The 21,194-nt window shown below is 41.8% G+C and overlaps 1 protein-coding gene and 1 long non-coding RNA gene across 4 annotated transcripts in view; one reads left to right on the top strand and one right to left on the bottom strand.

Annotated features, from left to right (window-relative positions):
* The window catches only part of LOC122552697, a 31,011-nt gene extending 9,861 nt beyond the window's left edge, over positions 1–21,150 (bottom strand). For 2 of the 3 annotated variants that reach the window (XR_006312453.1, XR_006312454.1), the window contains exons 1-2: positions 20,926–21,150; positions 7,983–8,305 (exon numbers count right to left, since the gene is read on the bottom strand). This is a non-coding gene — a long non-coding RNA (uncharacterized LOC122552697). Of the gene's footprint in view, positions 1–7,982; positions 8,306–16,500; positions 16,548–20,925 lie in introns of those variants that run through there. The other variant, XR_006312455.1, reaches the window with a different exon arrangement.
* stbd1 (starch binding domain 1) overlaps positions 20,089–21,194 on the top strand; it is a 10,344-nt gene continuing 9,238 nt past the window's right edge. Inside the window, exon 1 of the mRNA XM_043695547.1 lies at positions 20,089–20,434. Coding sequence (XP_043551482.1) covers positions 20,182–20,434 — 253 coding nt within the window. The 5' untranslated portion in view covers positions 20,089–20,181. The remainder of the gene's footprint in view (positions 20,435–21,194) is intronic.

Below are 21,194 nucleotides of genomic sequence, written 5' to 3'. Positions count from 1 at the left end.
CAAAGTTATCACATTGTGTTACTAAACCCAAAGAAAGATGGTACTTTTAATATCTGCCAGGATTTTCATGAGACAAATGTTCTCCTAGCTTTCAGTTATTACTTTTGACCTTGTGAAATGATTCAACCTCACAACCTGGAACAGTACATCTCAGAACTCTATGACTCACCTACAGGGATAAGGCCAAACTTTTGAAACTTTGTAAGTTCCTTACCCATTTTAACTGTTCATCAGAAGACTCCGCATTGTTGCAGATAACAAAGATCACTGCACATTTCCTTAACGTTGTATTTGTGCATACTGATTGACCAATAAATTGAAACAGTAGTTGAGTTAACTTGAACAGAGGTTTATGTATGTATTATGTAATGAACACTTTTTACTGCAGCCTATGCAAATTATTGATTAGATCAGTTAGGATATCTTATTTGGTTTGGCCTGGCATAGTTTAGGAAGGATGGCAAGGCCATGGATGTGATAATTCCAGGATCAAGGCAGTTTATGTTTGAGGAAAGAATAGAAAAAAACACAACTCCTTTCAGTAGAACAAGAGGGAGGAGAGCTCTGTGGTGATTAAAGTTATTACAGGATAAATGGGAAAACCCTTGTTTTACTATTAGAGAAATTAGTGACGAAAGACTAACAAATGTTTACCTTTACAAGAGGTTGTTGGAATATAAAATGCTCCTGCTGGAATGGAAACTATTTTCTACAGGGAAGTAACTATTGGAAAGTTAAATGTTTGGGGAAAGCACAGAATATTGAGACCAAGTTTCACAAATAACAATGGCACAAATAGTGGGATAGTTTCCTGTACTGTGATATTGTATGAATATGAATTCATTTAATTATTTGTGTGAGGACTGGATTAATTCCATGAGTATTGATATATTTACTTGATCATCTTTTGATAACTGTAAGATTAACATACAAAACTGTACACATAAAAGAGGATCAAATACATCTGTATTCAAAATTTGAATTCTATTTGTAATGTGTCATTTCAAAGAATGAGAGGGACATGCGGGTGGTTTGGTTAGTGGGGGCAGTGAGTGAGTTTGAGGGCTGAAGGCTGATTTTAAAAGATCTATATGTTCTGACAGATTGAAATGAAACATGGCAACGATACTGTGCAAATACACAATAGATCTTCCGTTATATCCTGTAAAGCAAAAGAAAATATTAATATTTGATGTAGAGCCATTTGGTTCCAGGAAGCTTAAAGGGAGACATTCCAACTCCGTAATTGCAGCACATATTTAAATGGGAGATCAGGGACCCAGACAATAAAATAAAACAAAGAACTGTGGATGCCAGATGTCTGAAACAAAAACTGTTTTGCTGGGGAAACTCAGCAGGTCTGGAAACATCTGCAGGAAGAAGACAGAGTTAACGTTTCCAGTCCAGTGACTCTTCATTAGAGATGAAAATGATGAGTCACTGGACTCGAAACATTAAATCTGCTTTCTTCCCACAAATGCTGCCAGACCTGCTGAGTTTCTCCAGCAGTTTCCATTTTTATTACAGTGACCCATGCCATTGCAAGAAATACTGGAACAAAGTTTCTACCCTAAATACATCTCTATTATTTTCTGAGAATATAATGGAGCTGTTCTGTATTTTCAGAATTTGCTGTTTGCTTTAGATTATTCATGCTTGTTGAATATGGGGTCTTTAATTTTTCTCCCGACATTTGGGTTAGGAAAATCTTTGTTGCTGATTCCACAGAGCCAGTGTTGTTTTAAAGTTTTTAAAAATTATTACATGTACTTGAGTACAAAAGTACAAGAGTACAGTGAAAACTGTAATGTCGCCACACAGGGCACCATCTTAGGTACAAGTACCAAGGTACAGAATCTTAAGAACACAATAGAAAGGAAGTATAAAGTTAAAAGTTCAACATTGCAATAATTATAGTACAGCGTAAAACATACAAAATAAGATTAAAACTTACATATTGCAAGCCCTCTTTGTTTTAAGTAGAAAATGAAGAAATAATGCTGAAAGTTCAAACATTACAGTCTTACTTAAGTGCTTAGCCACAGTGGGGCTCTGCTTCAATGAATCACCTTGAGACTGGAAATCCATGTTGAGCCAAGAGACTGCCACATACCGCTGAATGATCACCACGCTGGGCCAAGAGATTGCCAGCCAGGCTGGGAGGCTGACACGCCAGGCCGGGAGGCTGACATGCCAGGCCGGGAGGCTGACATGCCAGGCCGGGAATTAAAAATGCACCAAAAGAAATTGTATTTATGCTTGTAAATGATCTTCTGTCAACTCTAGGGTGAAGTAATGTCGGTGAACCAGGAGCAACCCCAAGGAATCTCCTGCTCAAAGTGTGTCGTGATAGCATAGCCATTTTACTGAAGACCATCGTAATTACAGCCAGTTTTTCTTCAGAACTATTTTGCTTAATAATATAAAACTAAGGTCACATGCTGTCATTAATGTTCAATCTTCCAACTAGTTCAGAGGATTAAGCAATACAACTTACATCTCAGATACAGCTCGGGAGTTGTGAACCACTTGACCTTTCTGGTCAATGTATGTTCCACAGTTGTTTGCTATGCAGAAGTAGCACCTCATCCTTAACTTTCCTGTTATTTTTCAGAACTTACTGGATTTTCACACTAATTGTCCATCAAACTCACTGCAGAAAGTTTGGACAAGTAATACCTTTTAAATCATGAGTGTGGAGTAAAGAGTTAGCCATACCTTTAATGTGGGTAAGGAGCTCTGTCACAATGATACCATATCACATTGAACTGAAACTCAAGTGTGCAGGATACCAGAGTTATCTTCTCTTACTATCTCCTTGATACAGTTTATACCTAAAGATCATTGTGGTTCACTGATTTGGGTGTGAACTGTGTTCTGTCAATATCCCACAACAGATGACGCTAAAACATAATAATTGCTAATGTAATGCTGATCAACATCTGTCCCAGAAAGGGAACAATTCAAATTGATCAATCACATTTGTTTCTTTTCCAATTCTTGATATCACCATTTACTAAGGACATAGATGCCCTTTTGCCCTCACCACACTATTGGCAGTTTGCCCTTTCAGCAAAAGCAACAATGTTTTCAAGCTGAAGGCCACATGAAAATGTCTAACCATTTAATAGGGTACCCTATCAGATGCCCTGCTTTGGAGCTGTAGCCCAGTATTGCTCTATTCTGCCTTGTCTTCTGTTCTGAATATATCAATGTTTGTAAATTGGCATTTCAGTTCTTCCTCATTTTTATTTTAATTGACAGTGTTAAATTTAGTTTGTTTAAATACTGAGTTTATGAACAGAGGAATTAAGAGCAAGAGTAAGCAATTTGAATTCTTGGGCCTGCTCTGCCATTTAATAAGATCATGGCTGGTCTGATTTTGATCTTCAATATGGTAGTGACTGACAGAGATGTGAATTATTTGATGACTGTTCAGGGGTTTATTTCTGTGTATCAGTGTGGTCCTGTACACCATCATATACAGTAATATAAATGGAATTTACATGCAAATGTACCTGTTTGCTGCATGATGGAGTTTGCCAACAGAGAAACCTAACATAAATATGGATCCACACTGAGAGCAGATTAACGGAAGTGTGCAACAATTGTTTGTCTATACTTTTAAAATATTTGATATGGTTGACCCTCTCCCAAAGAGAAATAATGAGGTTCTAGTTATCGAACAGCCTCTCCAGTGCTTATTGTTGTTGGAAGAATCAAATCAGGTTCACTTGGAAAGAATGTAGCTTGTCCAGTGAAGGATCACAAAATATTCTTTAGATTTAATTACAGGACAGTAACATCCAACCAATGTCAACTCAATTAAAAAATTCATTTGAAGACGAGCTCTCTTGTTCATAAATTTCTCTCAGATCCACATACATTAAACACACTAAGATGTCTGCATGATACTTCATTTGCTTAATGAGGTTGTTTGTAAAATAATTTCTGAAGAGGCCAAAGTTTGAAAATTAATTCTTGTCCAAGATGAGTCATAAGATTGTATAGTTTAAACCCAAGTGTCAGTTTCATCTGGTTTCACAGGTTTCTCTTCATGGGGTCTAATAGAGTTTCTCACTGGATCTTATCAAATCTGTGCCATTAACTACCTGCCACGCCCCATGGTGCCCTTTTCATTCAATGCTAGCCTAATTCTACTGGCATCTCAGCTGGGCCCACAGGGACCGACTTGACCTCACAGTCACAGCCCATTTTAATTCCCCTTCCCACTCCCTTTCTGACATGACCATTCTTGACCTACTCCACAGCAAGTCAGACTGCAAATTGGAGGAACAACACTACATCTTCGCCTGTACTCAACATTGAGTTCTCCAATTTCAAATAACCTCCTTTCCCAGCCCCTCCCCCTCCCTTCCATTCCTCTTATCGCCTCTTCCTTTCAGCCACCAATCGGATTCATTCCTCCCATTGACCAACCAGGTCGTACCCTCTACCTGTGTTCACCTATTCCCACCTCACCAACACCCCTCCCCCCACATCCCCTTTATCTGTAGCTCTCCAAACACCCACCCTCAGTCCTGAAGAAGGGTTAATAGCCGAAATGTTGACTTCTCCACCTCCTGATGCTGCCTGGCTAGCTGTGTTCCTCCAGCTTGTCTCACCTAATTTTCTATCTTGCCATAGGTGAAAGAATTCCCTGTCCGACCAGATATCCTGCAACAGACTGGCGCCCTGGCATTGGTGCCATCTTTAAATCCCAGGCATATATCTGGCCAAGCATTGGCATTCCAGACTGCCCTTCACTGGCAATATAATGACACAGCAGCTCCAAATACATGCTGATTACAGCATATACTTGATCTGGCTCTTACTTCCGAGCACATGCAATTCCCTTCCTTGCCCCAATTGCTGGCTTACCACCAGGCCACACAGTTTACTGGTTGTTCCATATTCCATCCCAAAGTCACCACTACTCTCTTCCCAGTGCCAATGATGTCATCTCCCTAAATTACCCCCTGAGCCCCGGCCGTACAGTTTAGTCATGACGGTTGGTATTGATGACCACGTCTTCCACTGTTACTCATATCCTCGAATATGCTATTGTTTCTCTCATTAGTATATTGCGTAATTCTCCTCTTCACTTTCTTGTCCCTTTGCTTTCCAGTATGCTGCCTCAATCCCTCCAACTAACTTCTCCAACTTTCCTACCACAGTAGTGGCCTCTGATAACTTCCCACTGAGTTATTGCCTAGGACTGACTGTGGCCCAAACGCTCCTAACATGGACAGTCCTACTGATGTGATGGGATCTCTATGCAGTTTTCCAGCTGACGTACTGTGATACCCCAGACTGATTGCACCTGTCCTGCAGGACTGACCGTGGCCCAATATCCAGACTGCAGTGATACGGAACCTCTGACCCTGGAAGGCCCTAGTGGCTAACTGACCATGACCAAGCCCTTGGATGACTATCAGACACGGTTTTAACTGACTGGGACTACGCCCTTAGTCTTTGAGACATGACCACTTGGCTGAAGCACACTTAGTGTGTTTGCCACATACATTGCTGGTACTTTGTGCAGATGTGCCATTGATGTCTCATTGTGCTATGCACCAACACGTCCACCACCTTGACTGATCACTGTCAACAACCGTGACAAGCTTCCTGACTTTGTCTGGGCGAGAGGACAAGCCAGAAGTACTGTGAGCCTTTGAGCTCTTGCTGAGGTGGCAAAGGCTATAAAGGCAAGACAGAGAGGCTGTAAGCATCCAAGCAGGAATGAAAGAAGCGAGCACTAAGAGAGCAAGCATTTATCCCCGAGATGCGCTGTGGTCTAGTGCGAGTGTTGGGTGCCCCTCCCTAAGCACAAAGGGTCCTGGGTGCAGCATTCCAATGATAGGGGCTGGTGTGTTCCAAGGCACTGACTTGTTCATTGAGGACATGGCATCCATTTCTGTTGATGAACACAAGACTTTCACTGCGATGTTTGTACAATCTGTAGCGCCTTGTAGCTGGGGCAATCCAATGATGTTGGCAAAACCCATCACCCAGACTGAAGCACTGGCTTTGTTATGGGGAAATGAGGTGACATTGGGCACAAATTGTAATGATAACAGCCTTGATGTACTTGCAGGTCGAGAACGGAAAGATCTCGTGCAAGTTCCCAGTGAAACTTGGAAGCAACCAGTTGCTTAAACATTTAGTGCAGTTATCCCCTTAATAGCCACTGGGATAGGATGAAAATGTGTTGCTGGAAAAGCGCAGCAGGTCAGGCAGCATCCAAGGAACAGGAGAATCGACGTTTCGGGCATAAGCCCTTAAACGTCGATTCTCCTGTTCCTTGGATGCTGCCTGACCTGCTGCGCTTTTCCAGCAACACATTTTCAGCTCTGATCTCCAGCATCTTCAGCCCTCACTTTCTCCACTGGGATAGGATGGCCATGTTGCAGATTTGACTCCAACAATTGCAATCATTCTGTGCTGGTGTGCCAGGACATTGTCAGTCTGTTGTGACACTATCTTTTTCATTAGAGAACAGTATCAACTGTAATAAACTCTGGGCTTGCTGTACCTCCTGCGGGGATCTTCAACTGCAACCTCTTCATGTGCAGGTTGTCAGCAGCTGCTGGAGGTTACTGCTGGCTTTAGACTTGCTGCCACATTTTCTTCTCAATTTCTCTGTCCCTTACCAGCAACACAGCCACAGTGTGGCTGGATCCATTGGTCATAGTTTTAATGAACAGTGTGGAGAATACCAGAAACAGAAATGTCTTAGTAATGTGAGCAGTCAGTGTTAGCATCACATGGCATGCTTCCTCCTCTCCTTGAGGGACTGCTGATGAACGAATAAAACACATTGTTAAATAGAATATTTGTCAAGGGCAAATTTCATAACAGGCAAACAGAAAGTTTACTTTTAGATGTTAGTCTTGAGTCCAGCCTTCAGGTCAGAAAGGTTTTAGATATGGAGCAACAGAATTTCAGATGCTGGAGGTTTAAATCTCTTTCAGTAGTGAGATTTGAATGGTTGGATGTGATGGTTGGGGGGAGCTGTAAAGGACGTGGCTGAGTTTAAAGTTCACAGTGAAGCCCTTCTAAACTATTTGGTTTCCTGACCTGCTGGCAGCCTCCCCTGTTGCAGATACTTAGCTATCAGCCTCTGTTCGGAAGTTCGGTACCCATAGGGAGGGCCTCAACCGGGACCTTGGGTTCATGTCACATTACAGGTGATCACCATTGCACTACACAGACACACAGATATTCCTACACACACACACTCTCACATACACACGGACACAGGTACACACAGACGCGCACATAGACACCCACACACACACTTTCTCACACTCAGAATCAATCTAAACATCAGGTCATAGACAGAGAACACAGGGGGCTAACACCTTCAACATATTGTCTAGCTATCACCATTGTTAACAGCTAACCCGAGAATGCAACTTTAAAAAAAAGGGTTTTGTGATTTACACATGAAAGAAGTGAAACTATCACTGTATTCTAGCAGATGAAAGTCTTAACAGACAATCAATTTTTCAATGTATAATTTCAGTTACATCACACTGCAAATTTTTGCTATAAATTCTATGTTACGATCGAGCCCTCCACAATCACCTGATGAAGGAGTGTTGCTCCGAAAGCTAGTGTGCTTCCAATTAAACTTGTTGGACTATAACCTGGTGTTGTGTGATTTTTAACTTTGTACCCAAATTAACACACCTTTCAGCAAGGACTCAACAGATCTCCATTGTTCATCAGGCTGTTACTCCAGGGTTTGTACCTTCATGTACTGCCCAAACTGTCACTTCTTATATTCCTCCCTTTTTTGCATGACAAGTAATTAGTCATTTGTAATTAGTCTTAAGAACTTCATCCATAAGTCCTAACTTTGTCTTTTATTCAGTTGATCCTGTTTGTTCAATTCATATGAAGTTGTTTTATGGATCTACCTTTCAATAGCATTTATTTTCTTGTATCATGCATATTATAACAGATTTGTCACTTACCTCCAAGGCTGGGGAAAGTAAAACATTTTCAAATCTCTTCTCTTGAATTAATCTTCTGACTGTGAGGATAATGTGTTGTGGCTCCACCCAGCATTGACTGCATGCTTACATGCTTCCTCTGTCTCTTCATATCCAGAATCACACCCAGGCTAATGTGTCACCTCAGCAAGCTTGAATCCCTCTAATTTCAGCTTCACGCCTTTACGATCTGCTGCTTGCTGCTCCACGTGAGCAAACGTAAGAACATTGATCTGATATTGTTTCACTCTGTTACATTCCTCTCCATACGTAATACAGGAGAAGGAGACGCAGACTGTGGAGTTCTGAAATTAAAATTGACAATGCTAAAAAATATTCTGCAGGTCAGCCAACATCTCAGACAACGTCTGTGGAGAGGGAAGCTGAATTCACTTTTCAGGTTGGGTGACCTTTAATCAGATTGGAAAAGGTTAAGGGATGTAGCAGTTTCGGAGAGAAATAGGGAAGTGGGGTAAAAAAAGAATTGAATTAGGTTTATGGTCTATTGTCACACGCAACAAGTTTACACGTGGCCACTTATGACATCATAACAGGGAATGTCTGAGATAGGAAATATGGCAGAAGAGAGAAATCTTTTTTTACAAGTGCAAGGCAAAAGGAGTTGGTAATGGGACAATAAGGAAAGAAAACGGCAATTCCAGAGGAGTCATGAATGGAAAATAACAAAATCAATACCAACAACTGTCTCCAGAAAATAATGAAAGATTTTATAGTCTGTCAAGATAACAAATCATAACCTCAAATTACTTACAGACATATTGAATCTATAAGTAAGACAGTTTTATTTGTTACAAGATGAAACAAAAGAGATGATGCCAAAGTTGACTGGGCGTATAAATTCCCAGAATGTAGTTCAGTGACTTAAACATTCGTTGTGGAAACCAGTTATAACAAGTCTGAAACTGACAAACTCAGTGTTGATTCCAGAAGGTTGTCAAATACCTAACTGAAAGTGTGTCATTGAAACAGGGCGTGGTGGGGGTGGGGGGGAGTGTTGTGGGGGGAAGGGGTACTGCTGATTCCTTGGTCCTGAAGAGATCCTGCCCCTTACTTGACTAAAGAAAATGGAAAATCCCATCCCAAGTTATTAATGGAAATGAAAACAGTAGTTTTGGAGCTTCCCTCTCCAATACTGTTCCTTCAGGATCCACTCTCTGCCCTTGCTCCATACCAACAGAACTTTTTTCATTTCCTTCATCACGGGGCTTTGAGTTGTCAGTTTCAGACTTGTTATAACTGGTTTCCAGTTGAGGGTCCCTAATTCGTATTCTTTTGGACAGGACTCAGCCAAATTATTGTACTCTTGGATGATAGGCAAGGTACTGGCTCCCCTCATTTCTTCAATGGCCCCTTGCCTTGGTAGGTTGAAATACAGTTCACTTAATACAACTGATCCTTTCCTTCATTGATATCTTTCCCAATTCCAATATATTTATGTTTTAACAGGAGCCACAGCATGGTGGCTCAGTGGTTAGCACTACAGCCCCACAGCACCAGGGGCCTGGGTTTGATTCCAGCCTTGGGTGACTGTCTGTGTGGAGTTTGCACATTCTCCCTGTGTCTGTGTGGGTTTCCCTTGGGTGCAAATCCAAAGATGTGCAGGCTAGGTGAACTGGCTGAGCAAAATTGCCCATAGCCCTTCAGGGATGTGTAGGTTAGGTGCATTAGTCAGGGGTTCGGGTAGGTTATTCTTCAGAGGGTCGGTGTGGCCGAAGAGCCTGTTTCCACACTGGAGGGATTTGATGATCACAGGAAGTGACATTAAAAATCTGTCAGGTGTGATCTTCCCTATTTAAATCCATGTTGGTTTCTGCTTAATAGGTTACTATTATAGAGATATTCCTTAACTTTATTCCTCATAATTAACTTCATTTATTTTCCCAACACTGAAATAAGTCAAATGCACCTATCGGTCATGAGAGAATTGGCAACAAAGGAAAATAATTGGATAAGTTTTACCTGGAGAAAAACTCACCCCCTTTTCGACACCTCAACAATTAAGTGCCAGAAAGGTGCAAGGGTGTCTTTTTCAAGTCGCCAACAATTAAAGCCCTTCAAAGCTCAATTAATGGCTCCTTAACAGCCTTAACTCACCACCTTTTCACCCGCCTGCCTCTGCAGTGAGCAAGAGATGTAGATAGTTTCCAAACTTGGAATTCAGGGCAAAATCCTGCCAAGGTGAGGAAGGGCCTGCAATTGCCTCAGTCTGTGAGCATGAGGCGGTATGGTGCCTCAGTGGTTAGCACTGCTCCCTCATAGCACCAGGGACCCGGGTTCAATTCCACCCTTGGGCAACTGTCTGTGTGGAGTTTGCATGTTTTCCCCGTGTCTGCATGGGTTTCCTCCAGGTGCTCTCATTTCCTCCCACAGTCCAAAGATGTGCAGGTTAGGTGGATTGGCCATGCTAAATTGCCCATAGTGTTCAGGGATGTGTAGGTTAGGTGTGTTAACCATGGGAAAGGCAAGATTATAGGAAAAGGATAGGGGGTTGAGTCTGGGTGGGATGCTCTTTTGAGGGTTGGTGTGGACTTGTTAGGCCAAATAGCCTGTGTCCACACTGTATGTATGGATTCTATGGATTATCTATGGAAAAAGTAATATAGGTAGGTCTGCCTTCATCTCCAACACCAGTATTCCCCTTTTCCATATGACTCACACCCCACAGAGAAGAAAAGAAGACATACATTCTCACTGCTGGAGTAGACATCAAGTGGTAGATTTTAGGCCCAGATGCTGCCAGCCTCTGATTGGCTAGAAGCTGCTAATGCCCGAAATGTCGATTCTCCTGCTCCTTGGATGCTGCCTGACCTGCTGCGCTTTTCCGGCAACACATTTTCAGCTCTGATCTCCAGCATCTGCAGCCCTCACTTTCTCCTAGAAGCTTCTGGCAGCCTGGATTACAAGATTTGAGGCTTGTGATAGGTCAAGATACTTGCCTCTGCTCACCTCATAATGACCAATCCCAATAATTATATCACTGGTGGGTCAGCACCTTAGTTCCACATAACACATCCATACCCACACCGACGTAAAAAACATAAAATCCTGCTCATATTCACCAGATGTTATTTTATCTCCCCCTTTTGAAAATGGAAAGCATTTGTGCCCGTTTTCAAACTCTTGGAATTTTGACAAGAGTTCATAAGCTCTCCCGTAATGACTGTGAATATCCACAAAATTGGTGCATATGAATGAGAAACACCAGAAAAACAAAGTTTACACAATGAGTCCACTGCTGAAATTAGAAAAAGCAGACGAATTCTCAATGCTATCTAGCTATATTAATGATTCTGGGTTTCAAGCTCATCACAGTCTTTTGGTCTATTTGATATGATGAGTACGGTATACAGTATTATGATTGTAGTTACCACGTTGTCCTCCAATTTATGTATATTAATTTTAATGCTTCTGGCCTTCAGTGTCTTTATGTTGAAAAATTTATCATTTGTTCCAGTTAAATTAATAATAAATTGCTTTTAACATTATTTATGAATAATGTTTTTAAAAATTCCTAAAGTCGGCAAACTTTTTAACTGTATGTTTTACTTTTCATTTTAGGTCTTATTTTATCTTTGACATATATATAAATTTATATTACTCTGTACTGAACTATCACACCTCATAGTAATTCGCAAAATGAATTACCAATCAAATGCAGGGACTATTATAATGTAATCCAAATGTATCTTATGATGCATTTAGGCAAGTCTAATTCTAGAGTGAATTATACAATGAATGGAAGAGCCTTGGGAAAAGTTGATGGGCAGAGAGATCTGGGAGTGCAGGTTGCTGCACAGGTGGATAGAGTAGTCGGGGTATTGAATATAACAACTGACAAGTCATGTTAAAATTGTACAAGACATTGGTTCGGCCACATTTAGAATACTGTGTACAGTTCTGGTCGCCACATTACCAAAAGGATGTGGATGCTTTGGAGAGGGTGCAGAGAAGGTTTACGAGGATGTTGCCTGGTATGGAAGGTGCTAGCTATGAAGAGAGGTTGAGTAGGTTAGGTTTATTTTCACTAGAAAAAAGGAGATTGAGGGGGGACCTGATTGAGGTTTACAAAATCATGAAGGGTATAGACAGGGTGGATAGAGACAAGCTTATTCCCAGGGTGAAGGATTCAATAACAAGAGGTCATGCTTTCAAGGTGAAAGGTGGAAAGTTTAAGGGGGATACACGCTGCAAGTACTTCACACAGAGGGTGGTGGGCGTTTGGAATGCGTTGCCAGCAGAGGTGGTAGAGGGAGGCACGGTGGATTCATTTAAGATGCGTCTGGACAGATGCATGAGTAGGTAGGGAGCAGAGGAATACAAATGCTTAGGAACTGACAGACAGGTTTAGACAGTACATTTGGATCAGCTCAGGCTTGAAGGGCCAAAGGGCCTGTTCCTGGGCTGTAAATTTTCTTTTTCTTCTTATGTCTTTTTTTCAAACAGACCTTCAGGTGTGCAGCTTTGATTAATATTTCAGGAGAAATCAAATTATCTGTGCAGACAGATTCTCTGCAAATGTACACATGGGAACAGCAAAGACAGGTCTCAGAGAAACCTGGTAATAAGGTAATTTTTATGGTAAATTCATAGTCTGACAGACTGTTGATAAATTAAGCTGTCTGATAGCTAAGGGTGTTTACTTCTTGAGACTTGAGTGATCTTCAATTATGGTGACCTTTTTACTGTATACTATTCCTGTACCTGATGGCATATTGCTGTAGTATGCCAAATTGTAAAAGAATACAACTACCAGGGTCATGAGTGGTCATGTCCTCATGTTGATTAGTGCCAGATTTGTGTCAACAGAAAGTTAAGTGTTTCAAGGTTAGGATTTCAGAAGTGAACATGTAATTGAATGAAAGAACAAATATTTCTTATCAAATCTTTGGAAATAGTTACAAATGCTGCAATGCCTGCCTGTATAAAGACACGTACCCACGTCACAGCAATGCATGAACTTCGTTACAGAGTGGTGCTGTGACACTACTTAGAGAGCAAATGTCTTGTAATCATCACACTCAATAATTGCTTTAAAAACCAAAATTTCATGCTTTCTACAACAAAAGATATCCTACATAAATCATTTTTCAATTTTAAAATATTTCAGCCAACATTTTATTCTGGGTAGGAAACTTTCTGTGGAGTTCAGATGACTGAAGCTGGAAATTTTGAACCTTAACATAAATGAATTATTATTATTCTGTAGTAATAATTGAAGACATATAGGAGTCGTACAACCAAATATTACAATATTTTTAGTACAACAACTAGCATGTTGCAGCATAAAGTCTGCACTTTGATTGGAAGCATTCCATAGATGTGTGAGCTACCATTTCTCTGTGCTGACATATATTAACACTGACTTGATGTACTTACATATTGCCATTGCTATATTTATTTGCATCTGTCAGGATGAAATGTACATCAATAATGTTTCTAATCCAGTGTGTCCTTGCTGTGTCCAGTATGTCCCTTGTTTGTACGACTTGTAAAATTCATCAATTGGCATAAATATTTTTGTGGATTGTTACTGTTAAAATGGAATATAGACCCACTCCATTCCTTGGTTACAATGCAATATAACAGATTGAGTCAGTTGGTATTGTTGCATTACCATTACCATTGCTGGTACAATGCAGACAAGAGGAACACTGCAGGCAGCACATCCTACTGCTCCTACATAAAATGTTCTGCAGGATTATGATATAGAGGCACACAGTCATAGAGATGTACAGCACAGAGACAGATCCTTTAGTCCAACTCATCCATGCCGACCAGATATCCCAACCTAATCCAGTCCCATTTGCCAGCACTTGACCCATATCCCTCTAAATCCTTTCTGTTCATATACCCATCTAGATGCCTTTTAAAGGAAGAGTTGGGTTAGGTTGGGATATCTGATTGGCATGGACAAGTTGGACTGAAGGGTCTGTTTCTGTGCTGTACATGAACAGCAAAAAAAATACCATTTTCATTTGATCACATTTATATTGTTATGGGACAAAGACATTTTTGAAACACCTTTGTGTTAGCCAATAAGAGCACAGCCAATCCTAGGTTCATTTTTATAGTCCATTGATATCTTCCATTAAAATTTTAAGTCTTTCGAGCTTCCTCCAGGCATTTGTTGAACTGTCTCCAAAGCCTCAGCATAAACGGGGCTTCTGCTAAGGAGCATCAGGGTGTATGTCTCTTTCTGATCAACTCAGTAACCAGTAGAAACAGTATTTCACAATGAGCCTTCGCAACCATTATACTGCCCAATTATATTTCTAGATTTTAAATTATTTGCATGAGAAGAAATTTTGAGTTTGCTTAATATCATGAAACAAATGAAATACTAACTGAAATATAATGAAGCTAATTTTGGCTCACGTGAGCTTCCTAACACAAAAGAAAGCTCCGGGGCGGCATGCTGGAACAGTGGTTAGCACTGCTGCCTCACAACGGCAGAGACTTGGGTTCAATTCCCACCTCAGGCGACTGACTGTGTGGAGTTTGCACATTCTCCCCGTGTCTGCGTGGGTTTCCTCCGGGTGCTCCGGTTTCTTCCCACAGTCCAAAAATGTGCAGGTTAGGTCCAAAAATGTGCTAAATTGCCTGTCGCGTTAGGTGAAGGGATAAATGTAGGGGAATGGGTCTGGGTGGGTTGCGCTTCAGCAGGTCGGTGTGGATTTGTTGGGCCAAAGGGCCTGTTTCCACGCTGTAAGTAATCTAATCTAATCTAATCTAATTTAATCTAATCTAAATATGCAAATTTGAAGTACCATCAATCTGAGACAATGACTGAAGAAAGGGATTAGAAAGTTTCAGAGAGGTTTGCAGCTTTAATGTGCTGAATTTAATGCTGGTGGTGATGGCCCTTACTGTATGCTGGAAAACCAAGGGTGAAGCCACCTTGTCTGTTTCCAGGAGATTCCCCCCACCCCTAACATGGATTTAAACACATCAGGCAACTGATTGCCTGGCACTGGTGCTCCCATCATTTAAGGCCCTCAAAACTTGCCAGACAATCGGAGAGCCAGCAGCTCTTTAGTCCCAGCAGGGCCAATAAGAGCAGTTCCTCCACTGGGATTGCAACCAGCCAGGCCCAGTGAGATCGGACAGGTTTTAAAGCTCAGACAAGGTTGATAGGGCTTTCAGACACCTATCAGATAACCTCAGTGAGGGTGGAGGTTTATTGGTGAGGAAGCATTTCCAAGGCAACGCCAGCCCTCTTGTTGCTAGGGGGCACTCTCCATGCGCTCAGGATGCCAAAAGGTGTCTCCACCAGCCAGGTTTTTGACTGGGCTGTCTTACCAAACTGCTACCAGAAGAGTCCATTAGGTGGTCCTTAATTAGTTACTGGAGGATCGAAATTGCCTTCTGTATGGGAAGGCAATTTTCGATCTTTGCAGCTCCAGAGTCAATCAGATGATTCAGGAAGGTATGACTAGTTCTGGAGCACCTGTCTTTAGTATTTTTGTGAGAATATTGTAAGGCCGCACACCTGGAGTGAACCAAATTCAATGTAGACTGACAGCAGATGTTGGAGACCTGGAGAGAAAGCCAACATGGTCTGTAATCACATAGTGCATTTGGGTTCTATTGAGAACCTTATTCATTAGGATTTGAAAAAAAAATTCCTTCTACTAATAGAATGTCTTTACACAAAAGCTGGTAGATGTTTGGAACTCTCTTCCACCAACACCAGTAGATGCTGGATCAGTTGTTAATTTAAAATCTGAGATAGATGTATTTTTGCTAAGCAAAGGTATTAAGGAATACTGGCCAAAGGCAGATATATGAAGTTAGGCCACACAGCAGTCATAATCTCATTGAATGGAGAAACAGGCTCAAGGGGCTGATTGGCCTGCTGCTGTTCCTAAGTTTTTATGTAATATCGCGATTCAACTTTTCCTGCATTAATCTGCAGCTGTCACCCACTTGCCCACATGGTTTTCCTTTCCCTGTCCTCCTGCGTTCCTCTTCTCAATTCACCATGTCCAGTCATAAATGTAACTGATGTACTCCTCTGTCAATATCCAAATCATTTATATAAATGAAAACAAATTATTCCAATATAACTCCCTGGTACATAGCATTGCACACGTCACTGCGAAGTTGCCAATTTATCCTCTACCTACAACATGCTCCAAATAGATACATTTTACCACAATGTGTTCTTATTCAGCACTTTATCAATCAATTTACATTAAAAACTTAACTATACAATATTAAATGCAATCCCTTTATTTACACATTTATTTCCTCAAAGAATTCAAAACGTTAATTATGTACAATCTTTTACAAATACCCCTGCTAATTAGTCCCACATTTTGACCAATAATTTCATCCCACATTACACATGCTAGAACAAAACTTCCCATTTTGAGGCTCAAAAATTGTCCTCATGCCAGAATGCGAGTCAGTTAGGAAGTTAGAATATAACAGTGGACTGCTGTTTAAACTGCAAGGTTTTAAAATAAAAATTACTTACTTTTTCACTAGTTTTCTTTGGAGCTGGAATAAACTCTCAAAGATCAGTCAGTTAGGTCATACCCACTTTTGGAAAAATACAAGGAATTCAAGGTTAATGCTCCGTCCCAAGCTCTCTGGCAGCCATTAAAATGTAATTCACAATCCCAAAATCTTACCTGGGGTCATGATCCACAGTTTGCTAGAATATTAACATCCACAATAGCAGTAGCTGACCTATGACATCCTAGCTGACTTGTTCTTTAGCCACTGAACAAGGTTATAAGATCACCATCCTCCCATACTTTAACACAATTTCTATTTCCAACATTTTCTTGGGGAATTATAAATTTGTTATCTCTTCCTCAAACTCAGTCAGTATTCTGGGCTGAAATCTAAGCCTGTCTGTTGACTTTTCTACTTCTGGTCTGATTTTTAAATAGAGTTTCCTTTTAAATGATTAGCTTCAGGATTAGCCGTTATACATTCTCAATGGTTGCCAAAAAAGTTCTGTTTCTTCTGTGTACACCGAGATTAAATCTTCAATAGCATCTCTGTCATTGCCTCACTCTGATGAAACTGGCAGCACCTTGCCTTTCTGTGGTCTCACACCTCCTTTACATAGTCTTTTTGACCTATGTATCATGTGTTTGAGTAGATGTGAATGGATTGTAATATTGATTCTCCTTGTTGCTGATTACGGCCAATTGGAGATAATTGATCAGATCTGATTTGTCCTCTTTCTTGGATAGCACGTACCGAGAAATTTCTAGAGTCAGGTAAATACAAGTGTCATTGCTGCACTGGAGCGAGTTGCCAAAGCAAATGGTTAGAAGTTGGAAAAGCACAGCAGGTCAGGCAACATCCAAGGAGCAAGAGGATCGACATTTCGGGTATAAGCCCATCTTATACACGAAACATCAACTCTCCTGCTCCTCAGATCTGCCTGACCTGCTGTGCTTTTCCAGCACCATACCTTTCGACTCTGACTCTCCACCATCTGCAGTCCTCACTTGTTCCAAACGGTTAGAGGTATGACATTTCTTGCCTAGCATTCATATCATGTGCCAGATTTTCATGGAGGTGTTGAGAAATTCGAGTTGGGAATGTTTCTATTTGTCTCCATCGTAAAGATTCCTGCCTGCCATATTTGTATGTCAGGACTGAAGGGGACAGGATATCCTACTGTCTTAGAGACAGGCCTGAAACAGCAACAGAGGCCTGAAACAGCAACTCGGGGAATATGAGTGAACATTCTCAACTTGAATGTTCACTCATATTCCCCAAGCCCCCAACATGAACCCCCTCCATGCCTCACATTCTCTATGCACTCTCCACATTCCTTTATAGCCTCACATTCCCTCATGCCTCACGTGTCCTCCATAGCCATTCACCAAGTATCTACAATGGGATAGGATCCATGGCCAGGATTTTTAGTATCGTGGGGTATCCTTCTTGCCATCCGAAGAGTCAGCAATGAACACACCCTGGCTGCCAAATGCCTGAAAATGGAGATATGGCCCCTCACTCAGCAGGAAGCCCTATCTGGACAGCAGCTAGCCAATCTGATTGATTGACACCTCTGTTGCTGTTTCAGGCCTGTCTCTAAGACAGTAGGATATCCTGTCCCCTTCAGTCCTGACATACAAATATGGCAGGCAGGAATCTTTACGATGGAGACAAATAGAAACATTCCCAACTCGAATTTCTCAACACCTCCATGAAAATCTGGCACATGATATGAATGCTAGGCAAGAAATGTCATACCTCTAACCATTTGGAACAAGTGAGGACTGCAGATGGTGGAGAGTCAGACCCAAAGTACTAATGGTTCAGTGAATAGAGCTGGGGCTCAGCCCCCAGAGGTTAAGTCCCAGAAACAAGAACTGGTGAAATCTAGTGGTTTCATGGCAGGGTGAGGAGATATGACGTAAGGTGAAGTGGTAAGTGGAAGTGGACTGATGGATTGTTGGTGAAGAGGATGGGGTCAGGATTATGCTGGCAAAGTTCTCGGCCATTCCATCACAAATTGTGGTTAGGTCTTGGTCAGCTGCACTCAGTAGGTTGAACACCTGCCGAATTTTTCAGGCTTACCCACTTCCAATTCTGACAGTGGGAGGATTGTAAAATTCTGCTCTATGTTTTTGAAGTTGAGATGATAAAAATCTAACAGAGCTCAAACACTCTTCTTACCGGACAAAGTTTCATTCATAAAACCCATTCAAAGTGGTGAATTTATTGCAAAACTAAATAGTTTTTTTTCCACCACATCAAAGGCCTTAAATGATCTCTTGAAGCTGCCATTCAAAATGTGAACGTAGCTGCTGTTATACTAAATGGCCTTGAATCTTTTAAAACCCTGTCAAGCATTTATAATGAGGCCAAACAATAATAACCACCCCTGTGAAAAGAAATGTAATCGATAGACTTGACTGAAGCTGGAAAAAAATGACCTTTTCCTTTACCAAGCTGTACCTGATTTCCTGTCAAGCAAAGCAACCCAGGAGTGGGGTTATTTTGCTGAGAATCTCAAGGATTTTTGCACTGTATAAAGTGACTGTAAAATTTAAATCATTGGACACCTTGAATAGTGCTTTCTTCACTCTGAAAGCATGAGAGCACTTTCCCAAGTTCAACTTCATTAATTTACCTTGACGGATGGTAAAGACTGAAGAACATTTAACATATCCAGAGTTGTTAATGGAAATGATCGAGATGTTTGGGTTACAGATGCAACTCAGGCACTTCGATTCATTTTTTTCAAATATGGGATGTCTTGCTCCTACATATAGTAAGATCATCCAGGCTAAAATTGCCCATCTCTTATGCCATTACCATGAATAACATATCTGAGCAGTCTGTCCATTATGTTTCTTATTATCCCGCTTCAGAGTGAGCATTTGGATGTGAATGGTTTCTTCGGCCACTTGAGAAGGTATAGTGGACGCTCATCAGCCATTTAGGGTGCACCCAGAATTTTGTCAAATACAAAAAGTGGCAAAATTTCTTCCATGTATGTGAGAACCAATTGAAACAGGTTGCATGATAACTTCTTGTGGTCGTCCTGACAAGCTAGCATATTTATTGAATTCAGTGTTTCAATTGTTGAACAGCAAAATTAGAAAAATCCATGACATTACTTTAAAGTATCTCGTTAAAAATTACTCAACACCATGTTATAGTCCAGCGGGTTTATTTGGAAGCACTAGCTTTCTGAGCACTACTCCTTCTACAGGAGTTGTGGAAGCTGTCAATCAAAACGTGAACGCAACCACGTGCTTCCAAATAAACTTGTTGGACCATAACCCGGCGTTGTGTGATTTTTAACTTTGTCCACCCCAGTCCAACACCGGCTCCTCCACATTAAAGTATCTAGAGTATTAAAGCAGGTTTCAATAGATGAATGTGTAATTTAAAATAGATGGCCTATAGAACTTCATGCAATTAGTGACCAGCAGTGGACATACTCTTTGAGAAGAAAAAAAAACCTCAGACGAATTCATGACCTTTGAGAAGAGTGAACTAATCAGGTTAAAATGGATAGGTAAAGCAGGAGGGGAAGGCGCAATTTTAGGCAGTCTACCAAGGGCTGAGAGGAGGGGCTAGGACTGGGAGGAGGAGCCGGCAGCTGGGATTTGTCCAGGGTGTCAGCTGAAAAGGTTCAGAGTGAGGTGGCTTCTTGGTGGAGCCTGAGTGTCCAGCAATGGCTCTGGGGCTGGTGAGTTTGTTGCAGGGGATAGCAGCGATGGTGAGCAGCGTGTGGACAGTTTTGCCGCTGGCGCTGGCAGTGGCCCTCAGCACCTGGCTGTGGTTTCAGAGGAGCAAGAATCAGGAGCCGCTGGAGAACTCAGAGGGAGCCGGGCCACAGAGCACTTCCCCGGAGGGCAGTGACCGCAGCCTGGGGGAGAGCAGCCCTGAGGACAGAGAGACAGACGGCTCTCAGCAGGACCCTGCTGGTAAAGATTAACTAGCTGTTTGCATTCGGAGCTGCTCGGAGAGGGGACACTGGGTTTGTTTCTTGCAGAGAGGTTCGCTGCACTCAGTGTGACCCGGGCTCAGTTATGGGCAGCCTCTTCTGGTGTGTAACGTACCTGGAAAATGTGCCACACCTCCTCCTCCTCCTCCTCCACAGACTCTGTCTGTCTGTGTGTGTGTGTCTGGGAGCGGCGTGTTCATTACTGCGTTTACTTCTGAAATTCTCTCAACGCAGGTTCATGCTGATTCTCCTTAGCTACACATGGTGTGTGTGTGTGTGCAGACACCAATTTATCCAACTGGCAGAGATGAATGTCACTTTGGGAAGGGGGTGGCGGTAGAGAGAGAGAGAGATGACAAGGCGCCTAAATCCTTAACTGCGTATTCTCTGATCAACTCGAATAAATGAAACATAAAACACTGCGAATGTGGGAAATCTGAAGCAAACACGCAAGAGAAATTCAGCACAAACCTGCATTCTCCGTTTGTGGGCGAGAACTTCGTCCTGGTCCCCATCACGAGAGTGTTCTATTTTCCCAAAAATAAAAAAAAAACAAAAATCCGAGCTGCCGTCGCCCGAGGGGACGGTAACTTTTATTTGTTGCTGCAAATGGGGGAAAAAGTGCGGATTGAATCCGGCTCAACTCGCGGTGAATGTGGTGGAAAGGTCGGTCTGAAGCCGCCTGGCTTGGTTGGTTGGTGGTTGGGGGGGGGGGGGGGTGTGGGTGATGGTTTGAGGAG

This window comes from Chiloscyllium plagiosum, chromosome 1 (genome assembly GCF_004010195.1).
Source record: "Chiloscyllium plagiosum isolate BGI_BamShark_2017 chromosome 1, ASM401019v2, whole genome shotgun sequence".
NCBI classification, from domain to species: Eukaryota; Metazoa; Chordata; class Chondrichthyes; order Orectolobiformes; family Hemiscylliidae; genus Chiloscyllium; species Chiloscyllium plagiosum.
Note: the sequence above shows the minus strand (reverse complement) of the source record. Positions and strands in the feature narration are given on the sequence as shown.